Source organism: Urocitellus parryii, chromosome 12 (genome assembly GCF_045843805.1).
Source record: "Urocitellus parryii isolate mUroPar1 chromosome 12, mUroPar1.hap1, whole genome shotgun sequence".
Taxonomy (NCBI): Eukaryota; Metazoa; Chordata; class Mammalia; order Rodentia; family Sciuridae; genus Urocitellus; species Urocitellus parryii.
Genome location: NC_135542.1, coordinates 75,962,400 through 75,990,362, shown reverse-complemented (window position 1 = coordinate 75,990,362; position 27,963 = coordinate 75,962,400). Strand labels below are relative to the sequence as shown.

Below are 27,963 nucleotides of genomic sequence, written 5' to 3'. Positions count from 1 at the left end.
ATGTCCATCCAAGAAATACATAAACATGCAGTTCTTCCTCCTATCATTAGTAGATGTGACAAGGAATTTTTGGAAAGTACGAAAAGATACATAATTACAGAAATTGAAAGAGTGGGCTGTAATGAGGAAGGACCTGCTGATGAATATTACATCATATACCAAAATGTTTTTAATAAGGTATCTTAATGCTCTTAAGGCAATGAAGTTTTCATGAGAGTAGAAATGTCCTATCTTGATAACTGCCTTAAAAATACCACTGCTTGTTTGACCTGATTCTTTTTGTTGGTTTTTGGAAGTTCAACTGGTTTGTTAGAAAGGGATGAATGAGGAAAATGCAATGCTGGATTTACATTACTTATTAATGAATGTTTTAGTTATTTTAACTTAACAGGTTGTTTTTTATCTTCTCATAATCATTTTGATCTCTCTATCTGAAGGTAGCATCTAACTTGTTAGGAATTGGGTTTTAATCAAGAGCTTGCTAGTTCCTTATTGTTTTGGGTTTGTTTGTGATATCATTAAATGTTGGTTTAAATTTGATTTAGCATATTGAGACCTTTTGAGCTTGGCATGGTGGCATATACCTATAGCCCAGTTACTTAGGGAGCTGAGGCTGGAGAATCCCTTGAGGCAGGAATTTGAGGCCATCCTTGGTAACATAGCACCCAGACTCTAAATAAATAGGCAAACAAATAAACAAATAAAATACTTGGTATAAAAACATGATACCTCTTGTAGTTAGTGGTCTTATAAGCATGAGCAAGAAATTTGACTGGACTTAACACTGGAAATAATAGAGATCAGATTAAAAAGTGTTATGGCTTTATATAACATTTGATTTAGTTCCTTGAGATTTTAGAAATAATCGTTTTTCCTTATAAACATTTACAATTTGTACATGTATCATAATTTTTTGCCTAGCTATTTTTTTTAACTCTCCCTTGGAAGGTACCCTGACAGAAATCAGCATTCTTTCATCTTTGCCTAAAGGAAGTGCTTACCTTAAGTTTCTTAGTTTCTGGGTAAAATAGCTACAGGCAAAATAGGAACTCAGTATTTTGCTTAATTTTTAAATGTTAGTACACTATGAGTCAATTATTTCTCCTCTAAACAAAAACCTAGTGCCTCACTTTACAGAAAAGTGAGCCCAAAGTAGTGATATATACCTAACAGTGGAATTAAGAAACTTGATACATATGTATGAGAGTATAGAGAGTTTTTTTTCCCCTTCCCTTTAAATCATATAGAATATCTCTTCCTTAGAATTGCTTAAGATTATCTTCATTGTATGTGTTGTCTGTATGTTGTATCTAATGTGTTCATTGTATGTTGGTCTTTTAGTTGGTGGTTAAGAAATATACTGGGTCAATGTTTTAAATAAAGGTATTATCTTGAATAGGTTTCATAAATATAAGTCATGCTAAGACTCTATTTGTGTGAAATCAGCAAAGAAAAGTTGCGTGACCTACTTATCTTTGCATGCCCAAATGCTAACATTTTGTCAGAATTTTTGTCATCTGAAGAGCAGTCTGTTCTAAATTAGTATAGTTAAAGTGAAATAATCTTGGAATTAGTGTTGATAAATGTTGTTGTTATTATCATGCTCCTCGTCCTCCTCCTCCTTTTTTTTTTTTATACTGGAGATTGAACCCAGGAGGTCTTGACTACTCAATTACATCCCCCGCCCTTTTTATTTTTTATTTTGAGACAGGGTCTCCTAAGTTGCTTAGGGCCTCCTTAAATTGCTGAGGCTGGCCTTGAACTTGTGATCCTCCTGCCTCAGCCTCCAGAGTTGCTGGAATTACAGGTGTGCACAATCATGCCCAATGGTAAATTTAATTCTTAGAAAAGCAGATGTGATTAATTAAAAAACATTATATCTGTAGTTGATGCTCCCTTTCTGTTTTTCAAGATTTCCATCTAGATTGCACATTATAATTAAAATTTGTACATTTATTTATTTTGTAAAGAATCTGTTTTTTAAGACTGAGAGACAATTCTGAAATGGAAATCATTTGATCCTTTTAAGAGAATAGAGAAACTTTTTTCCTAGCTTCTCTTTGATTTTCACATTATTCCAGCACATTTGATGATAGATGATTTGATTTGATTGATTTGGATGATTTGGTTGCCTCCCCCAGTTCTTTCTCTCTTGGAAGGATCTGATGGACAGAAGATAAAAAATATCAACTTGCATCTCAGGTTCTTGGAATTGGAGAACAAATACCAAGTTATATTTAAAATGATTTGACTTAGAGAATCAAACCTGAATCAAAGCAGAGAGGACCTGAGATATATATTTTCTTAGTTTTCAATGGACTTTATTTTATTTATTTATATGTGGTGCTGAAAATTGAACCCAGTGCCTCAAACATGCTAGGCAAGTGCTCTGCCACTGAGCCACAACCCAGCTGCTGAGATGCATATATTAAGAATTGGGGTTAGATGTAGAATGAGTCAGAGGTCTATGAAACAAGACAAAAGCTAGAAGAGGGAGTTTCTATAGAAATGGGTGTCTTATGGAGGTACTGGACTCTAGAAAATGACTAGACTTTTGTGTTCCTGATAGTGTGTTGAACAGATAGTTCAGATCCATGTGTAGGAACAGAGACAGAATGAATGCCATTCTTTTTCTCCCTCAGATCCCTGTAGCAAGTAAGTATAGTTGTGATTTTCTTGGGTTTAATGGAAATCTTAATACCAAAGTCTCAAAAGTTTAATTCCTGCAGAGGCCAGAATGAAGATATAAAGAGTTAAGTGACTAGTTCTGAGAGAAATTTTACTGTTGTAAAATGAAGAATCAACTCAGTCTAAAGGTCCAGCTATTATTGCCATTAATGAATGTGGGTTCCATGCTGGTAGACTTTTCAGAGTTTTCAAGAGGAGCTGAAAATATTATTGGGGGTGAAATTTTTTTTAACTTAAACCTATTTTGTGGATCAGGCAAAATTTCCACCTGTCTTCTACTAGTGGCATGCCAGTTTGCATCTTCTACTTTAAAGCATTTTCTGTGCATTCTCATAGATATCATGGGTGGTTCTTCTGAAATCTGTTTCTTCTAGCAAACTGACAGAAAATCTGATCTTGGTATCACTACAGTTCTATTATCTACTCATTAATGTATCTGAGTTGTGCTGAATTGTTGGAGCACATCACAGGGCTTCATGAAGTAGAGGATGATAGGAGCAGCAGGGTACTTAATTTGGACTCTCATAGATTGTTCCTCTATTCTATTATTGACCCCTATTCTAATTAAGGTAAACAGTTTGGTCATGTCCAAAAGAGACCGGTACCTATCTCCTACTCAAGTGATTTCTCCTCCTTCTTGCCACTGATTTATTATCCCTTTATTTTATTTCTTGATCAACTGAAAGTCTTCCTGGATAACTTTTTCTAGATATTGACTAGCTAAAGAAAACTACTGGGGGATACTAGAGTCTAGAATGTAGCAGGGATAGAAAGCATAATTGCAGGCTTCAGAGAAAGTTTTGGGCAAATCATTTCTATTCCCTGTACACATCAGTATGTTCTCAAATCCTCATGAGCAAAATTTGAAAACCATAATTATTTATACTTTTCTGGGTTTTTTTCTAGCTTATTTAAAAGTATTTTTGATTATTTTTGCATGGGTAATGTACAAGATTAAGAAAAAAGAAAATTGGTAAAGTAAAAAACCTAATACATGGAAGGTTGGCCCTTCTCATCTCACACCCTTCTGTTCTCAGCAGGTGCCCACTATTTCTTCGGTTATCCTTTCTTAAGTTATTTGTTATTTTCTTCAGTTATCTTTCCTGAGATAGTCTTTACTTAAACACTACTGGAAACCATGACTATGTAGTGATGAGGGTTTTTTAAAGTTGCATTTGACACCTTGAGAATAGACATGCATTAGGAATTTGCCGCAGTCTGGCTGGGCACAATTCATGAGCCACTTGTCGAACAGGAACGAACTTTATTTTTTGAACGCAGCCCCACCACCCGAGCTCTCCAGGAATTCCCTGAGAGTCCAACTGCCACCACTGGCTCTTCTGGTGAGCACCTCAACCGCTCTTGAGGCAGATTGGCTGGGTCACATGGGCAGAGCCAAAAGAGTGCCCCAATGAACAGCTCCGTGGTCTGAAAGGGCGAGGAAACAGCCCAATGAGCATCTCCGTAGAGGAGCCAATCAGCTGGAAGTTTGCTGGGGCTGCGGTGAGCCAATCAGCTGGAAGTTTGCTGGGGCCTCTTCGGCTCTGGCTCTCAACATCAATTCAGAGCATTGATTAGCCAGTAGGAATTGATAAGTTAGAAAAGCAGAGGTAAAGGGAATTCAGGATTTTAAGGTCTTAGATGAAGGAACTAAGAGAAGATATGTGATTAAAGGATTGAGAATTGGAAAAATTTAACCTGGTATTGGATTTAACTGACATAATATATGGTATGCGTTTATAACAAGTAAAACAGAAATAGTCTTTTTTCTCCCCTCTCTGGTACTTAAGATCAGTCTCCACTGTAATGATCCATAAGGAGCATATGTTCAATAAATATTGTCTTTAGTGCCCAGTCATGTATGAGCTTTCTGTAAACTTTTTAGTTTTCTAATTATTAATCATGTTTCATTGAAGAAATAATCTTAATGCTATTTGTAAGGCTTTTGACTTGTAGTCTTCTAGAAAAAAAATCAGTATCATGGGCAGAAATATCATATTTCAGGTAATAGACTATGTCACTGCATACAAATCCATTCTTTCTTCAATCAAAAAAGAATATGATGCCTTTATTGAGACACTAAAGAAAGACCGAAGAACTACATTTTTTCTTCATGGAAAACTTAAAGTTTGGGCAGCAGAGCCCACAGTTTTGGTATATCATCAGAGAAGAGCTATCCAGCTTGAAGCAAAGTAAGTATATTAGTAGCTAGCCCAAAAGGTGATAATTGTTTCTAGACTATAATAACCAGCCAATATAACTTTAACCAAAGGTTATTAGTCTTTTAAATTTCATTTTAATTTTAAAATCTGGGTTTTTATGTTTTCCTCTCCTATTAATTATATTTTTTTACATGTTTCAAGTAAGAGTATTAATTTTGTTTGAGAACTTTGTGAAAACCAGAGGTACACTGTGTTTTCATAAAATGGGGGATGCAAAAAATGATTCTCTAGGTAATTTCTTGCATGAAAAAAATTTTTAATTAATTAATTTATTCATGGAATAGCTTTTGATTTTTATTTAATTTTTTATTTATATGTGACAGCAGAATGCACTACAATTCTTATTACACATATAGAGCACAATTTTTCATATCTCTGGTTGTATACAAAGTATATTCCCACCAATTCATGTCTTCATACCTGTACTTTGGATAACAATGTCCATCACAATTCCACCATCATTTCTAACCCCATGCCCCATCCCTTTCCCTCCCACCTCTCTGCCCTATCTGGAGTTGTTTTATTTCTCCCATGATCCCTCTCCCTACCTCACTATGATCAGCCTCCTTATATCAGAGAAAACATATGGCATTTTTTTGGGGGGGGAGATTGGCTAACTTCACTTTGCATTATCTTCTCTAACTCCATCCATTTACCTGCAAATGCCATGATTTTATTCTCTTTTATTGCTGAATGATATTCCATTGTGTATATATGTCACATTTTTTTTTATCCATTCATCTATTCAAGGGTATCTAAGTTGGTTCCACAGTTTATCTATTGTGAATTGTGCTGCTATATACATTGATGTGGCTGTGTCTCTGTAGTATGCTGTTTTTAAGTCCTTTGGGTATAGACCAGGAGAGAGATAGCAGGGTCAAATGGTGGCTCCATTCCCAATTTTCCAAGAAATCTCCATACTACTTTCCATATTGGCTGCACCAATTTGCAGTCCCACCAGCAGTGATTTGATAGTACAATTTCATGATTATTTCTGAATTAGAGCTTAATCTTGTAATGTACAAAAGTAAGTAACCTACTAGAGAGGAGAAAATACTCTTGTTGAGTAGTCATATTTTCAGTATTAAATTTGACAAATAATTGATAAATATTTTTATAGATGATTTCAAATCAACTTAAAAATTATGTAAAGTTTGACCTTTCTGGTAATATGAATGGCTAGATGTTGGTATAGACCTTGCTATTAGGGATCTCTCTTTTCTTTTTAAAAGATTTCCAGTACTGGGGATCGAACCCAAGGCCTCATGCATGCAAGGCAAGCATTCTACTACTGAGCGCTCACTACATTCCCAGCTCTGTTTGTTTTTATTTTGAGATAGGCTCTCACTAAGTTGCCCAGACTGGCCTTCAATTTGCAATCTTTCTGCTTAAGCTGCCTGAGTAGCTTGAATTACAGGCGTGTGCCACCACACCTGGCTTTATAATTTATTTTTAATACTGAGGATTGAATCCAAGGGGGCTTTGCTACTGAGCTATATCCCCAGCCTTGTAATTTTTTGATTTGAGACAGGGTCTTACTAAGTTGCTTATTGCCTCCCTTCAAATTGATGATCGTCCTGCCTCAGCCTCCTGAATTGCTGGGTTTACAGACCTGCACCACTGTACCCAGCTTATAAAATAAACAAAAGTCTTTTCAGAAGCATTAGAAAGCTGATGAGAAAATAAGAGATTATGAGGGCAAAATCTAACAGAAGATAAAAAATAAGCAGAACACTAAAAATTGATTGGCCATGAGAATATTTATTAAAACTTGTGACCATAAATTTCAGTTTTTAGTATGCAATTTGGGATAAAAGACAAAGTCTAGGCTCTGCCCAAGGGGTGTAGCCCACTGGGAAGCCCTCCCCATAAGGCTAGAATGACAAAGGACTCCACTCTGGTAGAGCAACCCACAGGCGAACTGCTCCATGCCTGGGAACTGAATGGAAAATTACTATCTGCTCAGCAGACTTCTGATGGGTATAGGGATTATTTTTTGGATGATGATACATTCTAGAACTATTTAGTGGTGATGGTTGTATTAAAATTCACTGAATTATACTCTTAAGGGTGAATTTTAAAAGAATCTAAACTACATATCAATAGAACTATTATAAAAGATGTGGCAGATTGGTTATATTAGCTTGTCTAATCACAGCTCTAAAAGAAAAGAATATGGGACAGAAGTAATATTTGAGGAGATAATGACTGAGAGTTTTCTAGAACTGGTGAAATATACCATGCTGCGCCCCTCCCCTGACTCAGGCAATGGCAAGGCCCTGCTGAGGTGGATGGCGCAAGGCATCCATCCTCTGGAGGAGCGCAGTATGTTTCTGGGAATGGGCTGGTTTGTTTTTGCATTCCTTTAATAAGTATAGTTTCGACTTCTCATATGACCATTAAGTATGAAGGAAAAAACATGACTTTCCCAATTAATGCAACTACTTCTAAAGAATAGATCTGTTTGCTCTAAATGCAATGATTCAGCTGTGGAGCATAAATTGTTAATGTCTAATGAAAATCTCCCTGTATTCCTGTCAAGGAAGTTTTTGAGAAATTAAATTAAAATCTAGAGAAGAAAAATTAATGTTAAGAAGACAGATTAGTGCTTAGTACTGGGCAACTTGTTCTTGTTCCTGTGCACAATGGTTTGTGCTCTTACTCTTGTTTGATTAAAATTAATAACAAGTCAACCACTTGCCGTAACCATGGCACCGGTTCCAGTCAGTAAGTCAAGAAAGAATAGTCAAGGTATAGGCCAATAGTTTGGGACATTTCTAACTATTATAAAAAGTTAACTAAGCAGAAACAGCTCAAAGCAAAACTCGAACTGAAAGTACAAATGCTTGCTTATGCATAAGCCAAAATACATTCTTCTATTCTAATTGTAGCTACGTAATATTTTGTTTCTTTGAATAATGATTCCTGTTTTGTAACCACAAAGTACTGTGAGCCTGCCAAAATGAAAAGTCTATATGATCAACTTCACAAGTAAAGATTGGGATCAGCACCTTCACTTTGGTGTCTGTGTTGTTTCTCCACCCCCCTTTCGCCGACTCCTCACCATCCATTCGTCTCCTGAGACCCCCTGTTGGAGCTGGACTCCGACAATACCAATTCACAGATTCAAGAAAGCCAAGTGTGATACATGCTAAGAAATCCCCAGCTACATCTATCATCATGAAGTTGTAAAAAATAGACCATAAAAGTAGCATAGAAAGGAGCAACACTTGGGCTGGGGTTGTGGCTCAGTGGCAGAGCGCTTGCCTAACATGTGTGAGGCTCTGGGTTCGATTCTCAGCACCACATAACAAAAAATAAATTAATTAAATAAAGGTCCATCAACATCCAAAACATTTTAGAAGAAAAAAAGAAAAAGAAAAAGAAAGGAGCAACACTTAGATGCCTTCTCATCCATGTGGTAGCATGAATTGGAATGTCATTATTTTATGATCAAATAATATTTTATTGTATGTACATGTTAAATTTTGTGTTAAATTTTGTGTATCCATCCATCTATTGATGGATTCTTGGGTTGTTTTCACCTTTGGCTATTCCACTATGAACATTCGTATACTAGTATCTGAGTTCCTGCTTTAAATTATTTTGAAGTCCTGTTTATTTTTAATATAGCTTTCTTTCACAAGCAGAAGTTTATTTGGAATAAAGCCAAATAAATTTTATTTCTATAATCCCTTTATTATAAATACTTGGCTTTTACTTTGAGTCATCTGTCGGAACCAAGAATTCGGTATAATAATCAGAAGTGGACAGCAGTTATCTACTAAAAAACTGGGTTTTAATTTGCAAAAAAAAGAAAAAGAAAAAAATAACTTTTTTTTTTTTTTATATTGACAAAGATTCTTTATCTGGCTTCCCTGAACTCTTTTTCAAATAGACCTGTCTTCTGGACTTTCATATCCACCTATGACTGTATAGTTTTAGCAAGAATCCTATCAGATTGGTTTAGGCAGAATTTCCAGCCCTAAATACTTGATCATCCTCATTGTCTGACTAAATTCCTTATGTCTGATCATATCAGAGATAGTGGAGCCTTGCTGGCCTGCCTTCAGCAATTCTGTTAGGTCTACTTACCCAGAGTCTTCCCTTCTGATGTTTCCTCTTAGTTATTTTTTTTTCCACTGACACTCCCCCACCGCAGTTTCTTGACTATGTATTCCCACTTGCCAAATGTATTAGGAATTGAGACCAATCTTTCTCTCCTACTACAGAACCCCATTACAGTGGTCCCTAGATCTTGCCATGCCCCTCTTGCTTAATTTTTCTGCAAGGGTGTCTAACTTATTTTAGTCTGTTATTTTTTCCCCCTGGACCACCAAAGCTAGGAAATAAACCTCAAATAATCCTTAATAGAATTTTTGAAATTAGGCTGAAGCAGGAAGATCTCAGGTTCTAGGCGAGCCTGGGCTCTGTAGCAATACCTTGTCTCAAAAAGTAAAGCAGGGCTGGGGTTATAGCAGTGGTGGAGTGCTTGCCTAGAGTGTGTAAAGCACTGGGTTCAATCCTCAGCACCACATAAAAATAAATAAATAAATAAAATAAAAGTATTGTATCTATCTACAACTAAAAAATATTAAAAGGAAAAAAAAAGTAAAGCAAAACCAAAACAGGCTAGAGATGTAGCTCAGTTGTATAGTGCGGACCTAAGGTACTTTTAAAACTAAGTTTGGTTATTTCTTAAACTAAGAAGTAGGGTAAATTTCATTTCTTTCCTTTTTTTCCCCCCCAGTACTAGAGATTAAACTCAGGGGCATTTAACCACAGAGCCACACACCCAGCTTTTTTTATTTTGAGATAGGGTCTCAACCTGCTGGGATTACAAGTGTGAACCACTATGCTGAGCACTACTTTGTAGTTTTTAGGATCTGCATTTCTGAATGTGCTCAATTTTACCTCAGGGAAGTGTTATCTCTCCTCTAGCTTTAGTATCAAAATCGCTGCAGTAGATTGAATAATGGCCCTCATAAACATCAGGTCCTAATTGCTGGAGCCTGCAAATGTTTATCTTTGTTTGGAAACAGGTTTTGCAGATGTGAATAAATTAAGGTTTTGAGGTAGGGAGATTATCCAGATAAGCCCTAGATATTAAGAAGTATTCTTATAAGGGGAGGAATAGGAGAGAGCAATGTGATCATGAAGGCAGAGATTGAAGCTTTGCAGCTATGGAATTCTTGAAGCAACCAGAGGCTGGAAAAGGCAAGGAACGGATTGACTCTTAGAGCTTCTAGAGGAAGCATGGCCCTCAAAACACTTTGATTTTATGCATAGTGATACTGATTTGGGACTTTAGCCCTCCACAATTGCTAGAGAATAAATTTCTGTTAAGTCACCAAGTTTCTATAATTTTTACAATAGCCACAGGAAACCAAAACAATTATTTACCAAAATGATATTTAAATTGCAAAAGTTATTTTTTTTACTAAAAGGAATAGATGGTGTTTTGTGACTAGAATATGTTTAATATATATGTTTCTGATAGGTTAATAATCATAGCCAATATTAGATTATATTTTTACTGAAGCTCTCAAAGAAAATTGTTCCTTATTTGTGAGATTACTTAACTTTTTCAGGGCATGTTTTTCTGAACTTATACCTAAATCATAATGGTTCAAAATGATAATTAGCCAAAATAAAATAATGATTTAACCTGCTTATCTTAAATATTATGATTCAAGAATTAAATTAATTGAAAGAAACATAAGAATTTCTGTTTTTTAGAATGAGGATTATTGAAAATAATTCCTTGAAGATTCAATTGCAAATAGATCAAATGAAACAGCTTAGGGAAGAGTATGACAAAAAAGAAGCAAAATACTATACTCTCTCCAAAGATCCTTCAAAACCTATTCCAGGTACTGTATTTTGTTTAAGATATTCGAGAGAGGGGGCTGGGATTGTGGCTCAGCAGAAGTGCACTTGCCTAGCACGTTCGAGGCGCTGGGTTCAATCCTCAGCACCACATAAAAATAAATAAATAAAATAAAGATACTGTGTCTGTGTCCAACTACAACTAAAAAAGTATTTAAAAAATATTCGAGAGAAAGCCCAACTATTTCCAGTTACTACCTATTACACAAATTTATATAAGCATGCTGACATGTTTATATCTATCAGTTATATGTTACAAAAACAACTTTAGTCAGTGTTCTAGATGGATACGTGGAAAATAGAAAACTTTAAACAACCCTAAAACATTTTAAGCATTCCAATCTGTCAGGGTTATATGAAGTATAAAGCAGTGACTCAAAGTATGGTTCTTGTATCAATATCAGCATCACCTGGAAATTGGTTAGAAATCCAAATTCTTGGGTCTCACTGCAGGCTTACTAAGTTAGAAACCCAGTGATTGAGTCTGGCAGTCAATGTTTTATCCAGTTCTGGTTATTATGATGTATTATAAAATTTCAGAACCGCTAGTATAATGTATGGAAAAAATGCAGGATATTGTTTTCATGCATCTTATTATTTGTGTTTATGTCTGTATTATTATTTGTGTTTATGTCTGCACTGTTTCAACATCTTAGTATAATACATATTTTAAGAAATTGGAGTGTATCTTGGAATTCAGTAGGATTTGTAGAGGTTTGTATGGTGAATATATAAAGTAGTTGTAAGTATTTATCCTGGAGAAAATAAAGACTTTGAAAATAGGTAATGATATTCAAAACTTAAAAGATATTTACTTGGTAGAATCAATAGGTGGAAATTGTAGGATGCCAGATTTGGTCTAAATGGAAGAGGCTCTTCCTTTAAGTAATAAGCTACTCTATACTAAAGGATTTTTACTAACTTTGCATTTTGTGGAAATAAAGATTCACATTCTATTTTTTTTTGTCTAAATTCACCTTCAAATATAAATATAAAATCGTGACTAGCAAACTTCAAATAAGATATATATGAATAGGGGCTGGGGTCATGGCTCAGCGGTAGAGTGCTCGCCTAGCATGCATAAGGCACTGAGTTTGATCCTCAGCACCACATAAATGTAAAATAAAAGATATTGTGTCCACCTAAAACTTAAAAAATAAATATTTAAAACAATTGTTTTAAAAAAAGATATATATGAATAAGTACAGAATAACTGACAAATAAATTGGTGAGAAGATACAGGACAAGGGAATGATTAAAATCCAGTAGGGTTAATCCAGAGTGGTTCTGGAAGAGGGGAATTTTGAGGTATTTCATAAAGTTAGCAATTAGCCCAGATGAGAAAGGAAGGCATTTGAAGTGTTTGAGTTAGGAATAATGAATTCAGGGGACAGCAAGAGAGAAAGAGATAACTAGAGTTTTGGCAGGCATTTATAAGTTTTGTGTTGGAAAAAATAAGGTGATTATATTGGGGTTAATTTTTGTAAATAATGGGACATGGAAATTTGTTGATTCAATCCTCAGTTATTAGGCAGAGGCTTTTGGTGATATTTAGGGGTTTTCAGGCAGTACTGATGAGGTAATTAAAAAAATTGCAAGGGCTAGAGTTGTGGCTCAGTGGTAGAGCGCTTGCCTTGCATGTGTGAGGCACTGGGTTTGATCCCCGGCCCCACATTTAAAAAAAAAAAATAAAGGTATTGTGTCCATCTACAAATACAAATATATATAATATATATGTTAAGGTTTGTGTGTTCTCAAACAAGCAATTTTTTCTTTTTCTTTTTTGGTACTGGGGATTGAACCCAGGGGCACTCAAACACTTGGCTACATCCCCAGCCCTATTTTGTATTTTATTTTAGAGACAGGGTCTCACTGAGTTGCTTAGTTTCTTGCCATTGCAGAGGCTGACTTTGAACTTGGGATCCTTCTGTCTCAGCTTCCTGAGCCACTGGGATTACAGGCATGGACCACTGTGTCCGACTAGAACAAGCAATCTTAACTGGGTCTTCATTGGTGATGTTTAAAACTGCTAGCCTTTTGCAATTTTTTGCTAATTTTGCTTATGTCAGGAGCTGTAAGTACATGCTACTACTTCTGAATTATTTCTTAGCATTGGAATCTCTGCTTCTTTTGCTGAGACACTATCTGAGCACAAGAGTTCCACAAATTGCTTGGCCTGTTTGATTTATTTCCTCTTCTCATAGGCATGACTCTCCAAGATTCTGTCAATCTAAATGCTCTCAGGAAATTCAGGAAACACCTTGAAGATAAATACAGAGAAATGAAACAAGCTATGTTGGTAAAATATGTACCAATTCAAAGGATGGCTGATTTTGATGAGGAAATGATTGTGTTATTAAAACGGCGAGATATAGCTGAAAATCTGAATGAAAGATTACAGTTTCGGTATGAAAGTTGATTGTATGTTTTTAAAGTTCAAAGGTTTTATTTGTTTATTTTAATATTCTACCTTTCAATTTTAGGCTTAGTATTTTGTTGATGTTTTTATCTTTATAGTCATCAAAGACTGCAGATTATTTTATATGCACTTTCTTCATGGGTAAAATCTGATAAGAGCAAAACATTTGAAGACTTCGTGGAAGAAGTTCAGAAAACCAAAGATTTTCATGGTAGCTTATCTACATTTTTAAATTAGCACAAGTAGTAGGAGATATTTTTCCCCTAGAAAACTAAGAATGAACTGAGTTTAAAGAAAACAAAAATACACTTACCTCGGCCTGCGGTTGTGGCTCAGAGGTAGAAAGCTCGCCTAGCATGCGTGAGGCACTGGGTTGGATCCTCAGCACCACATAAAGTAAAATAAAGGCATTGTGCTCACTTATAACTAAAAACAAATTTTTTTTTTAAATATACTTACCTCTACTAGTTCTCTGATATCCTATGGGTTTCTTCCCTCAGCAGCGGTCAGATATTGGTTAAGAATAGACTTTGTGAGCCAAAGAGGGAATCCTTAAAATGAACTGAAAATAAGGAGCAAAGGGACAGGGATGCCACTCAGTTTAGGAAGAGGTTGGTACTGTTTGAAACCAAAGCAGTATTAAATGTATGTTTATGGGCTGGGGTGTAACTCAGTTGGTAGAGTGCTTGCCTTGCACACACAAGTCCCTGGGTTCAATCCCCAGCACCACCAAAAAAAAAAAAAAAAGTATGTTTATTATTTTTTATTGGTAAATAACCTTAAATATCTTATGTTGATCCTTTTAGCATTTATAGTTGACCAAGGCTTTGTTGAAGAACTGCTTGAAGATGATCCAAGCAAGGCAAAAAATGCTGAAATTATACTGTACTACATTGAAAGGCAAATATTTTTAAAACTTTGATTTTCTACATTTAAGTGACCATGTTTATCATTTATTTAGTATTTTGATAAGCTGTAGTCTTTGTTTTTTATATCTTTAAAATTCTATTTTAGTTGAAAATTTAGAACATAAAGTAGAATTTCATTTTTTATGGATTTTTTGTGGAAAAAAACTCACAGCTTATAGCAGACATTTCAGAGAAGATAAGAGGATTGTAGTGTTGATATAAATCTTATTTACATTTTTCTTGCATTCCCTAGCCATCAATTTACTGGTCTTAAATGTTCTTTTGAGAATTTCTTTTCTTTTCATTTCTTTTCTTCTTCCTTCCTTCCTTCCTTCCTTCCCTCCCTCCCTCCCTCCCAGGGATTAAACTCAGGGGCATTCGACTAAGTAATATGTACAGGATCAAGTTCAAAGTCAGCTTTGTTTTATAATGAGATAAAACAAAACACCCCCAAGAATATTAGAGAAAAAATTGAATGAACAGCCTCTAAGTAAACAAATCTAGTCATAGTTCGTTAGAATTGTTTTTTGTTCTTCTATATTATGCCACTATACTTACTTCATATTAGATATTTCTAATCAGCGTTCTTACTTTTTTGTGTACCATTATAAAATGCAATGGCTCTAGGTTCAATGAACTAATGTCACTTGGTGAATATGAAAAGGCAGCTTATTTTGCAGCAAGCAGTCCTAGAAGGATTCTTCGAAACATGGGTTCAATGGATAAATTTAAGGGTAAGCATCTCTCTCCAAACCTTATCCATGTATGTAAATTATACTTTTTTTTCTTGATAGAATATAAAGAATATTAAACTGAGAGACTAAAGATCAGATCTAGACTCCAGCCCTATCTCTGTCATTTACTGTTAAAATTAAGGACTTTGAATAGTTTTTCTAACTTAAATTTTGATATATTACAAGTATATAGAAAATATGGAGAAATGTATTAACACTCATATACTCACTATCAAAATGTAATGAATGTTAATATTTCGTCAAATTTACTTATTTTTTTTATACTGAGGATTGAACCCAAGGGTGCTCTACTACTGAGCTACACTCTCAGTCCATTGTATTTTTTATTTTGAGAAAGGTCTCACTAAGTTGCCAAGGCTGGCCTTGAACTTATGATTCTCCCGCTTGCCTTCTAAGTAGCTGGGATTACAGGCATGCACCACTGTGCCCGATCGGCAGGCATATCCTTTTAAAAAACAACTTTCTTGTCGTAAATTGACATACATACAACAAGTTGTGTGTATTTAAAGTACATAATATGTGTATGTTATTTATACTGTCTCTTGTACAATAATATATTTCATTTTTAAAGTCATGTGTACTATGTTCTGACAGGTTGTCAGGCAATTTTATAGTGTGCAAACAGCACAGAACACACTTTAAAAACCCTAGATGGAATAGCCTAGGCGATATGGTATAGCCTATTATTCCTAAGCCACAAACCTATACAGCATATTACTATACTGAATACTGTGGCAACTGTAACACAAGAATAAGTATTTATATATTTAAACATAGAAAAAGTAGTTTATTGGTTAAGTGCCTCTGGGTTCAATCCCCGTTGGGCCCCCCTCAAAAAAAAGAAAAAGAAAAGAAAAACAGGAACAGACCAACCCCCAAAGTCAGTAGAAGAAAAGAAATAATAAATGTCAGAGAGAAATAAATAGAGACTAAAAAAAACAAAACAAACAATACAATGAACAAAGAGTTGATTCTCTGAAAACATAAAATTGACAAATTACTAACCAAAATTGAAGAACCAAATAAATAAAACTAGAGATGGAAAGGTATTTCACAAATACCAGTGAAATCCAGAGGATCATTAGTTCATATTTTTTAAGTACTCCCTGCCAATAAATTTTCTGGACATATATGACCTGCCAAAAATTGAATCAAGATGATATAAGAAATGTAAATAGACCAATAACAAGCATCAGACCTAAGCAATAATAAAGTCTTAAGCAAAGTAAAGTCCTGGACCAGATGGGTTCGCTGCTGAATTGTACCAGACTTTTGAAGAGTGAATACCAATGTTTCTCAAATTACTCTATAAACAAACAAAGACATACACAGGAACTCTCCCAAACTCTTTTTACAAAGCCAAAATTACTATACTACCAAAGCCTGAAAAAGACATATCAAAAAAAAGAAGAAGAACGAAAAAGATAACTGTAGACCAATATTCTTAATGAACATAGATGCAGAATCCTCAATAAAATACTTGCAAATTGAATTCAGTATCACATTAACAATATCATACACTGAGGTCAAGTTGGTCTCATTCTGGGATGCAAGACTGATTCAACATTTGCAAATTAATAAATGTAATTCACTACATAAATAGAATCAAATATAAAAATTACCTAATCATCTCAATAGATGCAGAAAAGCCTTTGATAAAATTCAGCATCCCTTCAGGATAAAAACCTTTAATGAATTATATATACAGGATCATATCTCAGGATATAGAGGCTATATGTGAAAAATCCATAGCCAACATCATACTAAATGGGGAAAAACAAAGAATCTTTTTTAAAATCAAGAATGAGACAAGGATGTACACTCTTAACACTCTTATTTAGCACTCAAGATTTTAGCAGAGCAATCAGGCAAGAGAAAGAAAGAAAATGGATATAAATAGAAAAAGAAAAAGTTAAATTAGCTTTGTTTGTAGATGATATGATTCTATACCTAGAAAATCCTGGAGATTTTAGAACTGATAAATTGGGCAAAGTAGCAGGATACAAAATCACCATACAAAAATTGGTAGCTTTTCCTATATCCACCAATAATGAAATAAGGAAAATGGTCCTATTCACAATTATCTCAAAAACAAGACCAAAAACATAAGAATAAACCTAACTAAGGAGTTGAAAGACCTCTACAATGAAAATTATAAAACACTGAAAAAATATTGAAGAAAATAATGGAAGTTGGAAAGATGTCCCATATTCATGGGTTGGGAGAATTAATACTGTTCAAATGGCCATATTGCTGAAAGCTATCTATAGATTCAATAAAATCCCCATCAAAATACTAATGACTGGCCTGGAATTGTGGCTCAGTGGTAGAACACTTGCCTAGCATGTGTGAGTTCCTGGGTTCAATTCTTAGCACTGTATATAATAAATGAATAAAATAAAGGTCCATCAACATGTAAAAAAATATTTTTAAAAATACTAATGGCATTATTCACATAACTAGAAAAAATAATCAAGTTCATATGGAAGCACAAAACACCTGAATAGTCAAAAGCAATCCTGAGTAAAAAGAACAATGATGGAGGAATCATAATACCTGATTTCAAAATATGCCATGTATTGTATGATATTGTCATAAAAATAGGTACATAGAGTCATGGAATAGAATAGAGGATCCAGGAATAAATCCACCTATCTGCAGTCATCTGACTATTGAGAAAGGAGCCAAAAACATGCTGGAGAAAAGACAGCTTCTTCAATAAATGGTGCTGGGAAAACTGGGTATCTGCATGTAAAAGATTGATACTAGATCCCCATCTCTCACAAAAACTAATTCAAAATGGATCAAAGACCTTAATATAATACCTGAAATTTTGAAATTATTAGAGGAAAACAGGGGAAATACTTCAAGATACTGGTATAGACAACACTGTCCTCAACAAGACTCTAGTAGCTCAGGAAGTAATAGCAAGAATGGAAAAATGGGATTATATAAAATTAAAAAGCTTCTGGGGGGGGAGGAGCTGGGGTTGTGGCTTAGCAGTAGAGCGCTCGCCTAGCATGAGTGAGGCCCTGCGTTCTATCCTCAGGACCACATAAAAAAATTTAAAAAAATAAAAATAAAAAAACAAAAAGTTTCTGTGCAGCAAAGGAGATGGTCAGCAGAGTAAAGAAAGAGACAGGCCTGCCGAATGAAAGAAAAGCTATGTCAGCTATTCAGCTGTCAAAGAATTAATATCCAGAATATATGAAGGACTCAAAAATTAACACCAAAAGAACAAGCAATTCATTTAATAAATGGGAAAATGAGCTGAACAGACATTTCTCAAAAGAAGTACAAATGGCCAATAATTATATGAATAAATGCTCAACATCTTAGTTCTTAGGGAAATGCACATAAAAACTTTATATGTATTGAAATTCCATCTTGTTACACTCAGATAGTCTAGAAAACAAAACCAAAAACAAAATTAAGAATACAAAACCAAATGAAAATAGCTTTCAGGGATGCAGGGGAAAAGGAATACACTGTTGGTGGGAGTGTAAACTAATAAAGCCACTATGGAATTTTAGTATGGAATTTCCTCAAACAAAAATGGAACTACCATATACAATAGAGAGAACTGCATGTGCATCTTTATTGCAGCACTATATACAATAGGCAAGTTGTGGAATCAATCTAGATTCCCATCAACAAATGAACTGTTCATATGTGCGTGTCAGAGTGTGTATATATGTATATATCACATTTTTATCAGTTCATGTATATACACATAAACACAATGGAGTATTATTCATCCCTGAAGAAGAATGAAATCATGTGATTTGTAACAAAGTGGATGGAATTGGAGCTCATCGTGTTAAATAAAATAAGCCAGACCCAGAAAGACAAGTATCACATGTTTTCTCTAGTGTGGAATCTAGAGTGGGGACACGTTAGGCAGCATGAAAGTAGAAAGGGTACTGTTAGGGAAGGGGAGAGGGACCAAGGATCAGGAGGAAGTGGTAAGAGAGGTAACAGTGAGATCAAAATACATTATATGCATGTATGAAAATACCACAAAGAAACCCATTATTTTGTACAATTAATATACATTATTATTATTTGATACCTAGGATTGAACTCAGGGCATTTAACCACTGAGCCACATCCCCAGCCCTTTTTTCATATTTTATTAGAGACGAGTCTCACTGTGTTGCTTAGGGCCCTGCTAAATTGCCAAGTCTGGCTTTGAACTTGAGTTTCTCCCGCCTCAGCCTCCGAGCTGCTAATCCCAGCTTCACATTATTTTTTAAAGATTCTAATTTATTATTCTCATTGAATTATTTTCAAAGTTAAGATCTATAGTCTGGCTAAATATGTAGTTCTGAATACCCAGTTTTATATTTTTCTCATTTGGTTATAGAGCAATGTAGTTTGCTTGAGGACTTAAAAATTTTTTTTTTCTTAGTTTTAGTTGGACACAATATCCTTATTATTTATTTATTTTTATGTGGTGCTGAGGATTGAACCTAGTGCCTCACACATGCGAGGTAAACACTCCACCACTGAGCCGCAACTCCAGCCCCTGCATGAGGAATTTTATCCTCAATGTATTTGTAACTACGTCTTTTGTGTTCTTTATTCAAATCAGGTTTTTTTTTTTTTTTTTTTTTTTTTGGTCACACCATTAATGGGAGACTCTGTCACTTGAAATAAAATAAATTTATTTTCTCACAGTTCTGGAGGCCAAAAGTCTGAAATCAAGGTGTCAGCAGGGTTGGTTTCTTCTGGAGACTCTAAGTGGGCTTGCCTAGCTTCTAGTCATTGTTAGCAACTTTTCTGCGTATCTCGGCTTGTAGACGGATCACTCTAATCTCTGCCACCATCTTCAAAAGGTGTAAATAATGATATTTAGTCCTCATCCAATATATAAAGTTTAATCTATATGTAATACTAAGCTTTTTAGAAAATGCAGAGATGAAAATAATAATATGAAATAAGAAAAAGCAAACTTTCTTAAAATATTTGATTCTAACATTTTTTCTTTTCTGTAGCTATTGGAAAAATTAGAGGAAAAACTCTTCCATTACTCTTATTTTTTGAGGCTATATTTAGCACAAGCCATGCTTTTAAAACTCCTGTTGATGCAGATCTAACCCTAGAGGGAATCAAATGTGGATTATCTGAAAAACGGCTGGATTTAGTTATCAACTGGGTCACCCAGGAAAAGTAAGCAAAATTAAATCTTAATTGTGACATTTTGTTAATATTATTGTTTGGTCTAAAAATTATAATAGTTTTCACATTAATACATTATTTGAGCATTTACATCAGGTCCCTATTGCAGTTAATCAGAAAGTATTTACTAAGCATTCACAGAGTAATGAGACCTAGTCACAATAAGCACAAACAAAGAGTTGAGTGACAGCACTCTCCAAGGTGATTTATAAGAACCTAATGAGGGGCTGGGGATGTGGCTCAAGTGATAACGCGCTCTCCTGGCATGCGTGCGGCCCGGGTTCGATCCTCAGCACCACATACAAACAAAAGATGTTGTGTCTGCTGAGAACTAAAAATAAATAAATATTTAAAATATTCTCTCTCTCTCTCTCTCTCTCTCTCTTAAAAAAAAAAGAACATAATGATAGATGGAAGTTGAGCAATAAGAATAAAGAAGTGGTGAAAGGAGACCCTCATCATTATACAAAATACATGTATGAAGATGAGAATTTGATGTCAACATATATAATCAGATATGATAAACTATGGTATGATGGTGTATTAGGAATTGTAATGCAAAAATAAATTTTAAAAAATTAAAAAATAAAGAAAAAAATTAAAAAAAAAAGAATAGAGAAGGATTGGTCAGTATCATGCTGATTGGGAGAGAAAAGGTAGATTCAAATCTGGTTCTGGATAGGCTGTGGGGACATGTAAAGAATGCAGCCAAGAGGCAGTGTATAAGCAGGAAGAATATGGACCAAGATGATAAAAAACACATAAAGCAGGCAAGGTGACAGGCGAGAGATGACTTCTTGAAGCTGAATCTCAGCATAGCTTGGCAGGTTTGTGCTAGCTCTTTGAGGTTAGGTTCCCTAGAACCAAAGCCTGAAGACAAGAATTTGGGTGAATATGATTATTAGAGGTAGGGCTTCTCAGGAAATACATTAGGAAATGAGTGAAATAGAATAGGGAAGGGGAAAGAGTCAAGCAAGGATATGGCCTCAGACAAAGTCTACTTGGCCTAATTTATTGCTCAGGAGCATAAAGCACACTATAGAGCTGCTCTTCCTTGATGTAATGGACCAGTCTTTTATATTTCTCTACCAGGAAGAATATTCTGGCCCTGTAGGGAAAATTTGGATGGGACATTTGAGTGGTATCAATTCCAGTCAACCAGCTGCACAAAGCCATTCTATTTGCTTCTCACATTAAAGTATACACGGGGTTGGGGATATAGTTAAGTTGGTAGAGTGCTTGCCGCTCATGCCCAAGGCCCTGGGTTCAATCCCCAGCACCACACACACAAAAAATGTATACTCACAGGGCACAGTGATGCACACCTGTAATCCCAGCAGTTTAGGAGGCTGAGGCAGGAGGATCATGAGTTCAAAGCCAGCCTGAGGCACTAAGCAACTCAGTGAGACCCTGTTTCTAAATAAAATACAAAATAGGGCTGGAAATGTGGCTCAGTGGTCAAGTGCCCCTGAGTTCAATCCTCATACCCACCCCACAAAAAAAAAAAAAAAAAAAAAGTATTTGGTACTAAGGATTGAACCCAGGGATGCCTAGCCACTGAGCTATATCCCTAGTCCTTTTCAGGTTTTATTTTGAGACAGGGTCTCATGTTGGGTCTTGATAAGTTCCTGAACAAAAAAAGTATCCAACTTCTGCAGGATTCTGTGGTCATAATTCCTGGGGAAACATAATTCTTGAGGAGAGTTAGTGGAACATACTGTAGCTCCTGTTACTATGTAGGATACTACATAATTTGTTTTTTTTTATAACTTTATTGAGGTAAAATTTACATGCAATAAGCTACACATACTTAGAGGATATAATTTGATGAGTTTGATTAGAAAAAGCATTAATGGGATATAACTGACAAACAAAAACTCAACATATTCAAAGTATAGAATTTGACAAATTTTGACATAAGTATATATTCATGAAATCTTTACCATAATCAAGGTAATTTAACATACATAACTCTCAACTGTTTCCTTATACTTCCTGTATTGCTCCTTCCTTCCTCCATTTCCTTACTCTGACCACCTTCCTCTCTATACCCAGGTAACAACAGATTGGCTTTCTATCACTGTAGAATAGTTTATAGAATTTTCTAGAATTTTATGTTAATGGAATTATACAGTTATGTATTCTTTTTTCTTCTTGGATTGGCTTCTTTCACTTATAATTATTTTCAGATTCATCCATACTAAATAGTACTAATTATCTCCCTTCTGTCATCTAATTAATTTTTTTTTTTATTCTTGCACTTCTGTTGGTTTTGATGACTTGCCTGGTAGGATGACCTTGATTATCAAGCCTTTATCAAATTGAAATTAAAAGTTATATCTTTAATTATACCCAAATGTTCTTATTGCTCGTGCTAATGATTTCTAGGAAGAGTTACTGTGATAATACAGATGATTCACTTCAACTGTGTATGAAGATGGAAAATTAAGATATAATGACAGCTAGGATGATGGTACAGGCCTGTAATCCCAGCTGTTCTGGAGGCTGAGGCAGGAGTATTGCCAGTTCAAAGCCAGCCTTAGCAATTTATGGAGACCCAACGTGAGACCCTGTCTCAAAATAAAACCTGAAAAGGACTAGGGATATAGTTCAGTGGCTAGGCATCCCTGGGTTCAATCCCTAGTACCAAAAAAAAAAAAAAAAAAGGCAAATGAAATCTATTCGATCAAGCTGTCTCAAAAGAACTGCTTCTTCAGTTTAAATCTCTCCTAATAGGCACAGTTATGTCTTTTCTCCCCTGTTGCTTCTTATAAATCTATAACAAATTTTAAAAGTAACAATGCTGTCATACTTTCTCTGTTTTCTTTTTAGTACAAATGTTTCTTGAAAGATCTATCACTAATTTTGAGGTAAAATTGTTCTATCTTTAACCAACAATTAATAAGTTCTTTATATTCTACAGTTCTGGACTCTATGTAGCTGCTGAGAATATTGTGACCCCCAATTCTAAGAGAATTTTTGTTTATCTTGTAATTTTAAATCCTGTCCATATTATCAGGAGAGTTTTAACTTTGTTTATAGATTTTTTTTAATCTGATTTTTTTTTCTTTTGAGACAGGGTCTTGCTAAATTTCTGAGGCTGGCCTTGAACTTGTGATCCTCCTGCCTCAGCCTCCTGAGTTGCTGGGGTTTGTAGATGTTTTAAAAACTTGATATCAGTTTCACCAAAATGTCTTCCCCCCAAATAATACTTGTTCATTTGTTGTTAAATCTCAGATATGTTTAATTTTTTTTATACCAATTGTCTACTGATTTGGAATCATTACAAGGTATAGAGAAGTCATGCTGAATTTTCAAATATTTCAGTCTCAGCTACTCATCAAGATTTCTCTAATGTATGCCTTATTGATCTGCTTGCTCTAGGCTGACATTTTCAGAGAAGGCTGGGGATGTGATTTATGATTATGGGGAACAAGACACTTTTAACAAAGCCAAGTGCCTGGCTTTAGCTCAGATTATCTACAGTGAATGTGGCCTGCATAAGAAAGTTCTTCTTTGCCTGTGTAAACAGGGTCAGATCCATGGGGCCATAGAATACTTACAACAATTCAAGGACTTTACTCCTGGTAAATAAAAGAGGCTACTTATTTGTGTACTTTCAAATTCTGGACTTGACTTCTAAGATCACTGATCACAGCAGGCATTATTTTAAATTTACATTATAGAATCTATTTTATACATATTGATAAGTAGGATATTTCTTTTGTAATTTTTCATGAAAATAGTTAAGATGGAGCTAATTGAATTTCATGGTAGACATTAAAATTCATTATGCACTTTCCCAAAACATTAGTAAATTGGATGATATTGGAAATATATAGTCTTTTAAAAAATATTATTTTAATTAGTTATACATGACAGTAGAATGCATTTATGCACTTTGATATACACAGATAGGTTATAATTTTTCTTTTTTCTGAGTGTACTTGTTGCAGAATCATATTGGTCATGCAGTCACACATATACATAAAGTAATAATGTTTGTTTCATTCCACCATCTTTCCTATCCCTTTATCCCCTCTCCTCCCTTCACCTCCCTCTACCTAATCTAAGGTAACACTATTCTTCTCTAGTGCCCCCCCACTCCACTTCCCACCGCCTTAGTGTGAGTTAGCATCCACATATTAGAGAAAACATTTGGCTTTTGGTTTTTTGGGATTGGTTTATTTCGCTTAGCATGATATTCTCCAACTCCATTCATTTATTGGCAAATGCCATAATTTTATTCTTCTTTAAAGATAAGCAATATTCCATTGAATATATATACCACATTTTCTTTATCCATTCATCTATTGAAGGATACCTAGGTAGGTAGGTTCCATAGTTTAGCTATTGTGAATTGAGCTGCTATAAACATTAATGTGGCTGCATTACTGTAGTATGTTGATTTTAAGTCCTTTGGGTATAAACGGAAATATATACTCTTAAAGATAACTTTAATGGATATGTTGGACCAGGCTACATAGGGCTATTTTAAAATTACTGAACTTATCTGTCATATATAATATTCTAAAGTATTACAATTGAAAAAATTAAGGAAATAATGTTTATTTCAGAATTTTGAAACACCTAGGTTATATCAGGATGCTGAGATAGTTTTTCATTTTTATTTTCAGATGACCTGATGAAGCTAATAACATTATGTCCTCAAACTGAACTAATTCAATGTCTCACTGAAGAAAAGAATGGGAGACCACCATTTTTATCTTTTGGACTTGCCATACTTCATCTGTTCTCTGTGAATATGGAAAAAGTTGGCATTAAGCTACTCCAAGAAATAAACAAAGGTGGGATAGGTAAGTAGTGTAAAATGTTGTTGTGAAAGAAATATTAGTGGGTTATTTAAGGAAAGGTTCAAGATAGTTATGTACGAGTTAACACAAATTTTCCTTAGGGTTCCTTCTTAGCAAGAATTAATTTGAGAGGCTGTGGCTTAAAGGTAGAGCGCTCACCTAGTACATGCCAGGCTCTGGGTTTGATCCTCAGCACCACATAAAAATAAATAAATAAAATAAAGGTATAAAAAATAAAAAAGAAAAAGAATTAATTTGAGGCTGGTAACATTGGCACATGCCTGTAATCCCAGCTACTTGAGAGATTGAGGCAGGAGGATTTCAAGTTAGAGGCCAGTTTGGGCAATTTAGTGCGATCCTATCTCAATATACAAAAATAAAAAGTGTTAGGGGAATACTGGGGATAGTATTCCCTGCAAAAAAAGAGTTAGGAGTTGATAAATATAACAATTCCATGCCAATAATAGTCTATTGACAATACTATATATTTCTTAAGAGAATTAGAATGAAGAGAAAATCTTTTTAAAGCCTGAGAGGAATGCAATAACAATTGTATAGCTAACACTTTTATAAATTATAAAACTTTACATATATTAATGTATGTGTACTTTTTTTAAGAGGGAGAGAGAGAGAGAGAAGGAATTTTAATATTTATTTTTTTAGTTTTCGGCGGACACAACATCTTTGTATGTGGTGCTGAGGATCGAACCCAAGCCGCACGCATGCCAAGCGAGCGCGCTACCGCTTGAGCCACATCCCCAGCCCGTATGTGTATTTTTAGCAATAGTTTATGTGTATTTTATTAAATATTATTTAGATATAAACATGTATTTTAATTTCTAAACCAAATATATGAATATTTAATATGATAATCATTCTGAACTGAACTGCAGTGGGATAGAGAATTTTAAAAAATTCACTTTTTTTCTCTTTCATTAATTTAACATGAATTTGAGCAGTTTGATTTCATTTTTTATTTTTATTTTCTGATACTGGGGGTTGAGTAAAGTTCAGAGGTGCTTTACCACTGAACCACATCCCCAGCCCTTTTTATTTTTTATTTTGATAGGATCTCACTAAGTTGCTCAGGGCCTTACTAAGTTGCTGAGGCTGTCCTTGAACTTGCAATCCTCCTGCCTCATCTTCCCAAATTGCTGGAATTACAGATGTTTACCACCACATGTAATTGCCTGAAAACATATTTGTGAAGATAATTTAATATTTTGAAATTCTCATTACAGATATTATCTAAAATATTTGATAGGAAAATAAATTACAATTGTGATATAAATAAAATAATAGCAGTAACTATTCCAAAGAGAAATCCTCTTTTATTAAGTATCACTAAGTAATGCAGGTAATTGGTAAGAAATTCATTTTGTAGAATCTCACTATTATGTATAATTATAATGTACTAATTAAAAAAATTAATTACATAAATTGATAGATCACAGAGTCACTAATTGACTTTTAAAAGTAAATAATGTCATTAGATTTCACTTAAAAACAAAATTATTTCTTTAGAAAAACATTTGCTATAGAAACCACATTAAGGATGTGGCTTCAAGGCTTCCGTTTAGGGAAATGATGGAAGATTTGCCTAAGAGTTTCTGAAACCCTTGGGACAGCACTACTAAGGCATTTACTGAAGTGCTTGAAGAATCATGAGAACTCGGGCAACAGATCCTTAGTTATTTGACAAATTATGGTAGATCATTATAGGCTCTGTGAATAAGGAAGAGCCCACACTCTTCACTTTCTGAGCTCCTTACTTTATAGCCTTCAGTGTCTGCTGCCTTATCCAAAAGGAGATGAGTGGAGAAGTGTGGAATGTGGAAAATGGTAGAGGGCTGAATTGAGAAATGAAAGGGTAATGATAAAGGGGGAGAAGGAACTAACAGTTGAAAACTTAACCTGAGCAGGTCTAAGCATACTAAATGTTATATCATTAAACTTAATGGAAATCAGGTAGAGTTCAAAAGTAACTCAGGTGAAACTAGGTCCCTTTTTTTTTTTTTTTTTGAAGAATCACTAAACCCAGCATGGTGGCACATGCCTGTAATTCCCAGTGGCTTGGGAGGCTGGGGTAGGAGGATCATAAGCTTGAGGTCAGCTTGGGCAATTTAGTGAGGTCCTAAGCAACTTAGCGAGAGCCTGTCTCAAAAAATAGAAACTACCGGGGATGGAACTTAACGGTTAAGGGCCCCTGGCTTCAGTCCCTAGTACTAAAAAAAGAAAAAGAAGAAGAATCACTAAGTGTGGATTATCAGATAAGTACTATACTGTAATATTGTATTTTTCTTCTCAGATGCAGTAGAACATCTTGTGATAAATGATTCATATTGCTCCCTAGAAATGTGGCAAAAATTGGCAAATATATGTTTACAGAGTGGCTTTGACAAATTATCTAATGACATCATATCCATTCTTCGATCTCAGGCTGGAGTTGCAGAAATTTCTGAAGAAGAAGATACAGTCAATTTAATGGAACATGTTTTTTGGTAGTTCTGTATTTTAGCCAGTTGAGGGAGCTTGTACAACATTTTACAGGCAAACTAGTTTTCTCATAATTAACTTACAAATAAATCTAGTGCATGAAGCTCTCAGAAGTAAATCACACTTCTTTTTGTTATGATTTCAAGTTGGCTTCTTAAAAATCTTCATTTTTTGAATTTTTGAATCCTTGATATTTTTAGGAAAAAACCTCTGAGGTCTTTTTTCTGTGTAATGCAAGAAAAAGCAAGATGATACTTCAGGGTTGACTCACTGACAAAAAGCTAGAGTATAATAATTTTGTATTTAAAATACTGCTGATTTAAAGATGTACCCCATGATTTGGCATATATAAATATGGCAAAGATTAGGCTTCTACTAAGGTTGGGCATCTTAACATGTTCTTACTTAGAGGGAAGATCAGCCAAGGTTTGCTCATAAGCAGAACTGGGATACCTATAGGCATAAATGTGTCATAAAGTGTTATTTTATGACTTCAAATATGTAAATATTTGAAGTATTTGGGAACTCATAGTTCTGTGCCTTGATTAGGTGTGATAATCAAAATCGTTAATGATCAATATGACAGGGGCA

The 27,963-nt window shown here is 34.7% G+C and overlaps 1 protein-coding gene across 5 annotated transcripts; it reads left to right on the top strand.

Annotated features, from left to right (window-relative positions):
- Clhc1 (clathrin heavy chain linker domain containing 1) lies at nt 1-27,381 on the top strand. 5 transcript variants are annotated; one of them, XM_026399902.1, is made up of 11 exons: nt 1-177; nt 4,693-4,880; nt 10,650-10,783; nt 13,004-13,205; nt 13,317-13,429; nt 14,043-14,118; nt 14,754-14,860; nt 19,879-20,053; nt 23,447-23,649; nt 24,700-24,879; nt 27,185-27,381. In XM_026399902.1, exons 1-11 carry the CDS (start codon nt 1-3, stop codon nt 27,379-27,381), a joined length of 1,752 nt encoding a protein of 583 aa, XP_026255687.1. The 5 variants fall into 5 exon arrangements, with proteins under 5 accessions (XP_026255687.1, XP_026255686.1, XP_026255688.1 ...); XM_026399901.2 differs by having other exon boundaries at nt 14,034-14,118; XM_026399903.1 differs by lacking the exons at nt 13,317-13,429; nt 14,043-14,118.
- Nucleotides 27,382-27,963: the final 582 nt, after the last annotated feature.

Excerpts from the sequence above, each read along its gene's own strand:
- Clhc1 (XM_026399901.2), top strand. The coding sequence starts at position 1 with ATGTCCATCCAAGAAATACATAAACATGCAGTTCTTCCTCCTATCATT. Across the intron at positions 13,206-13,316 it reads AATGAAAGATTACAGTTTCG|TCATCAAAGACTGCAGATTA; the intron begins GTATGAAAGTTG and ends TTATCTTTATAG. Across the intron at positions 13,430-14,033 it reads GAAAACCAAAGATTTTCATG|TTGACCAAGGCTTTGTTGAA; the intron begins GTAGCTTATCTA and ends TAGCATTTATAG.